The 5,383-nt window shown below is 43.5% G+C and overlaps 1 protein-coding gene across 1 annotated transcript; it reads left to right on the forward strand.

Moving 5' to 3' along the window:
- The first annotated feature begins 2,749 nt into the window (after positions 1-2,749).
- LOC114466454 (transcription factor Sox-18-like) lies at positions 2,750-5,029 on the forward strand. The gene is made up of 2 exons (XM_028451885.1): positions 2,750-3,221; positions 3,880-5,029. The coding sequence occupies exons 1-2, from the start codon at positions 2,888-2,890 to the stop codon at positions 4,917-4,919; spliced, it is 1,374 nt and encodes a 457-aa protein (XP_028307686.1). The 5' UTR covers positions 2,750-2,887; the 3' UTR covers positions 4,920-5,029.
- The last annotated feature ends 354 nt before the right edge of the window (positions 5,030-5,383 follow it).

Raw genomic sequence — 5,383 nt, forward strand, 5'->3', positions numbered from 1 at the left:
GGGGTCCTACGCAGACCCCACCACCACGATGTTGCTGGCCTTGGTATTTCCTGTGTTTTATTGTGTGTCTAATGTTCTGGTCATTTATCTATCTATAAAAGACAGAAACGTCTGTGTGTGTGTGGAGCAAATATCTCCCCGACGCGATGTGAGTTCGACCTGAAACTTAGTCAACGGGTTCGAAATACACCAATGTGTGTGTGTCTTTATTTTGGAGCAATTAGGTGAAGCAAAACGGTCAAAGCATTAATTTTATAATTACGGCTCCCTCTGTAAGAGCGCGGTATTGAGCGCTCTACTTCTGGTTCCGCGTTCATGACGTCACTGTGTCACAGTTTGTTTGGGTTAAAAAAAAAAAGTCAATATTAAAAATGTTTTTGTACTGCTAAATATTTCATGGTGATTTAATATTATTCCCGTGATTCCAAACTTCTTTTAAATCTCGGGTCACGGGCTTCACTTCCTCCTTCGTCTCCATAACTGTGGGCGGTGCCTGTGCTGACGTTCGTTAGTCAACATTATCGCAAACTATCTGGTTATTCAGACAGAAGAATGTAACGTTTTAGTGAGTGGATGTGTCCATAACACGGCTCTACTATGATTATTGTTTGTTCTGAGTGTTTCTTCTTATATTATTCTATGTGCTAAGATGCTAGCAGCTACAATGTAAACACACACACACACAGTATTTATAATAAAAATATACTAAATGAGTAAAATAAAACAAAAAACTAAACAATAATTATACGAAAAATACACAAAAAGACAACTGAAAGATAAAAAATACACATGATGACTTCAAAAAACATACATTACAGAAAAATACAACACAAATATGAAAATGGCTCAAAATACACAAAACTAAATATTTATACAAAAAATACACAAAACTAAATATTTACACAAAAATACACAAAATGACTCCAGAATCACTACAATGGCAACAAAAACAATAATTATACAAAAAAATGCACAAAAACACAACAGAAACACACAAAAATAAGCAATTATACCCCTTATGCTCCCACATGAATGCATACTTCCGACGGGCACTGTACTAGTTTATGTAAATACAGAACAAACAGCGTTCTGTTTTGGCTCAGTACGAGACGCACCATTTAATGGTCAAATAGGGAACAAATCCTATAATTACGATAATTTTAGATGCATTTCCTAATTAATACAACATGTACTAGTGCAGACATAAGCAACTGGCAGCTCGGGGGCCAAATGCAGCCCTTGGTCTAATGTGATGCGGCCCTCAAAGTAAATGTACAAAATGACAGAAAAATACACAAAACAAGAGCAAGATAACACAAAAAATTAGAAAGAATTACAACATTGCAAGAAAATACAGTAAAAGACGAGGAAAAACATGCAGAAAATACTCCAAAAGCACTCAAAACTACTACAAAAATGAGCAAAAAGCAACACTAATACACACAGTTACTCAGAAAAATATGCAACATTACAGAAAATGATAGCAAAAGTACACAAAAACATAGAAATATGGAAAAATTACTCCGACAATGCAAAATAGCAGCACAAATACACAATATGACTGCAAATAAACATGTTTTAGAAGAAAAATACAAAAACAACTATAGCAATGCACAAAATGTCTGACATGTTGGTTTGTTTTCAAGTAAGTATCATGCAGTGAGCGTAGACTGTGCAGTGAGAAGCCAGGAGGACAGTAGAGGCAGTCGCTATGATGAGGACGACTGGGATTGGTTAACTCAGTCAGTCAATCAGAGTAACTCAAACTACGGAAATATAAGCGTGAGAATGGTCAAGTGTGGTGAGAGAATGCGTCAAATTGCGTGACTGTCACACTCAAGGGGTGAGGCTTGGCAGCTCTGGCACATAATAGTTAGCTTAGCATGTAGCCACCAGTCCCACATGTTAGTTAGCTAAGCATGTAGTCACCAGTCCCATATGTTTGTTAGCTTAGAATTTAGTCACCAGTCCCACATGTTTGTTAGCTTAGCATGTAGTCACCAGTCCACATGTTTGTTAGCTTAGCATGTAGTTACCAGTCCACATGTTTGTTAGCTTAGCATGTAGCCACCAGTCCCACATGTTTGATAGCTTAGCATGTAGCCACCAGTCCCACATGTTAGTTAGCTTTGCACATAACCACAAGTCCCTGATGTTTGGTTTGCTTAGCAAGTAGCCACCAGTCCCACATGTTTGATAGGTTAGTACAATGCTACCTGTCCTACGTTCGGTTAGCTTAGCATATAGCGGCGCTGGCCGAGCAGGGTCAAAGGCTGAAGGGGCGGAGCTTAGTTATGACATTCTTAAAGGCTTGAAGTAAAAATCTGAAAAACCCTGAATATTATAAATAAATAAAACCACTTTGTTGCTGCTGCATCATTGTTTCAACACTAACCACTAACATACACCACAGCATGACTCCGCCCCTTATACACACACACACACATTGCTCCATTCTCAGTTGGATAAAAACAATGGAAGTGCTCTGATTACGTGTGTGTGTGTGTGTGTGTGTGTGTGTGTGTGTGTGTGTGTGTGTGTGTGTGTGTGTGTGTGTGTGTGTGTGTGTGTGTGTGTGTGTGTGTGTGTGTGAGAAAGAGGTGGGAGACAAAAGTTTGTCCCTCCCTCACCCTTTCCTCCTTTGGACTGTAGTGTGTGTGTGTGTGTGTGTGTGTGTGTGTTGGTCAGGGCGGGGTATAAATGCACAGCGTGGGTTGGTGAAACCAGGCCACCAGTTGTTGACAGACGTTCCTCTCACTGAGGAACAGATCACATCCCTCCATGCTCTGCTCTGGGATCTGTTCTTTAAACCCGACTCTAAAACATTTTTCTGTCAGAACTTTTCAAACTGAGGCTCCTGGACTAAAAGTTGGATCGTACTCCTGGAATGAGTTCATTAGACCCCAGCGTGTGCAGGGAGGACATGATGTGTCCCAGAAGGAGGTCTATCACTGACCTTTGGACCTCAGAACCTCAGAGTCCAGCCTCAGACCCTGAACTGGGTTTGGACCACAGCGTGTCTGAGGACCACCTGAGGACAGCAGAGCAGAGTCCTGACACTGGAGCATCTGGGACGGGTTGCGTGGACTCAAAGGTCACGGAGGTGGAGCAGAGGATCCGTAGACCCATGAACGCCTTCATGGTTTGGGCCAAAGACGAGAGGAAGAGGTTGGCGGTTCAGAACCCAGACCTGCACAACGCTGTGCTCAGCAAGATGCTCGGTAAGAGGAACACCAGGACAAGTGATCAATAGATAAAGTTCAACAAATAGAAAAAAAAATAATTAATGATAAGTACAGAATTAGGGCTGGGACTTTATCACTTTAATTTTGATTCATAAATTATAGAAAAATAACGCCCAAAAAACAGTGTGAAACATATCACGAATTCCAGGTATACACATAATACTGATGCACAGCCCACAACACAATAAACAGGAGAACCAGAGAAGAAGTCGTTGCTGTGCTTTGTGGGCGTTAATTTTAGTTTAAATAAAACATTAGATGGAAAATTAAAGCCACGTTGTGTGAAAATTGTTACATTTAGATGTTTCGCATTGAGGTGCTAGCTGCTACATGTTTAGCATTCAGGTGCTAGGCTAGCAAAGCTCCACTATTCCACAAACTCTTTCTCTAACATTGTTTCACACAACGTGGCTTTAGTTTTCCATCCAATGTTTTTATTTAAACTAATTATAACGCCCACAAACAGGTTCTCCTGTTTCTTGCGTTGTGGGCTGTGCATCAGTATTATAGGTATAATTGTCCCAGCCCTAATAATAAGTGAAGAAGCGTAAACGTCTTCAGAACTTTCTGAGGTCAGAGTTCAAACATCTCTGCAGTGGGAGGATCTTCTCAGTGAGTGTTTGTATGTTCTCAGGTCAGTCGTGGAAGGCGCTCTGTGCCACAGACAAACGTCCCTTTGTGGAGGAGGCCGAGAGGCTCCGCCTCCAGCACCTCCATGACCACCCCCACTACAAGTACCGCCCTCGCCGCAAGAAGACCACCAAGAAGCTGAGGAGGGTGGAGCCAGGCCTGCTGATGCACGGCGTCTCTGGAGGTTCTGTTTACGGACACGCCCACCATCAGCATCACCAGCACCTGCTGCCCACCAGGGGCCACTACAGGGACATGCAGGGGCCCCTGGACCTGGACTACGGCCTCCCCACCCCTGAGATGTCTCCTCTTGATGTGGTGGACGACAGGGTGGGAGAGTCCGTGTTTTTTCCTCAGCACATTCAGGATGAGGCAGCAATGGGGGGATGGGGCGGATACCATTACAACCAGCAGTGCCCTGCCCACTACAAGCAGAGCCCCGCCCCCCTGAGTCCTGCTTTGAGCTGCAGCAGCAGGACCGTGAGCAGGAGCTGCAGACATCGACCTGCTGACACTAAACTCAGTCCACTGGTCGCTCTCAGGAACCCTGTCATGGTCCCGCCCCTCATTCCTGACTCCGCCTCTTTAGATTCCTACACGCCGTCGCACATCAGCCTGTCAGAGCCAGTGAAAAGCCAGCAGGCAGCACTGAACACGCCCCCTGTTAGCTACTACAACCACATGTATGGAAGCTCCTCCCCATTCCCTCCATCCCACCTGGGACAGCTGTCTCCTCCCCCTGACTCCTCCCCTTCATCTTGCTCCTCTTCCTCACTTCCTTCGTCCACGTTCTCCCACGCCGTGCACGGCCCCTCCTCCTCTGCTGAGTTCTGGTCCGAGGTTGACCGCCACGAGTTTGACCAGTACGTGACCTTCAGCAGAGGTCAGGAGGACACGCTGAGTCAGCGTGGGAATAACGACAGGGACGGTGGCATTGGGCTGATGGGTTTGTGCGATGGCGGCGTTAGTGTTAGCAGCACGCTAATCTCTGCCCTGTCCGACGCCAGCAGCGCCGTTTACTACAGCGCCTGCATCACAGGGTGACGACCTTTGACCTCCAGCATAGCTGCACCATGACATCATCAGTAGATATACATCAAGCAGGACAGCAGCTCTCCAGGAACACACAGAATAAAAGGAATAAACACACATTTAAACACTTTTATTTATTTCTCTTATTAACACACGCACCAGGTTTGGGGTCATTTATAATTGTTATCGTGTAATTATTAATCAAATACAACATTATGATGTTATTGTAATTCAAATTGTAATTGAAAAAATCTGTTGCTGCTGTAATCATAATTTCATTGTAATTGAGTTCAGATAATTGACTGTAATTGTAATTGTCATGAAAATTCTATTAAAAAATGGTAATTACAAGTTAAACGCAAACCTATTACAATATGTTTGATATCACTACCTGTCACTTCTCTTAAGGTTCATTTTACTTTTGTCGAGGGCTACATTATAAATATTAATACCAATATATTCTTTGATTAGGAAAC

This window comes from Gouania willdenowi, chromosome 7 (assembly GCF_900634775.1).
Source record: "Gouania willdenowi chromosome 7, fGouWil2.1, whole genome shotgun sequence".
Lineage (NCBI taxonomy): Eukaryota > Metazoa > Chordata > Actinopteri > Blenniiformes > Gobiesocidae > Gouania > Gouania willdenowi.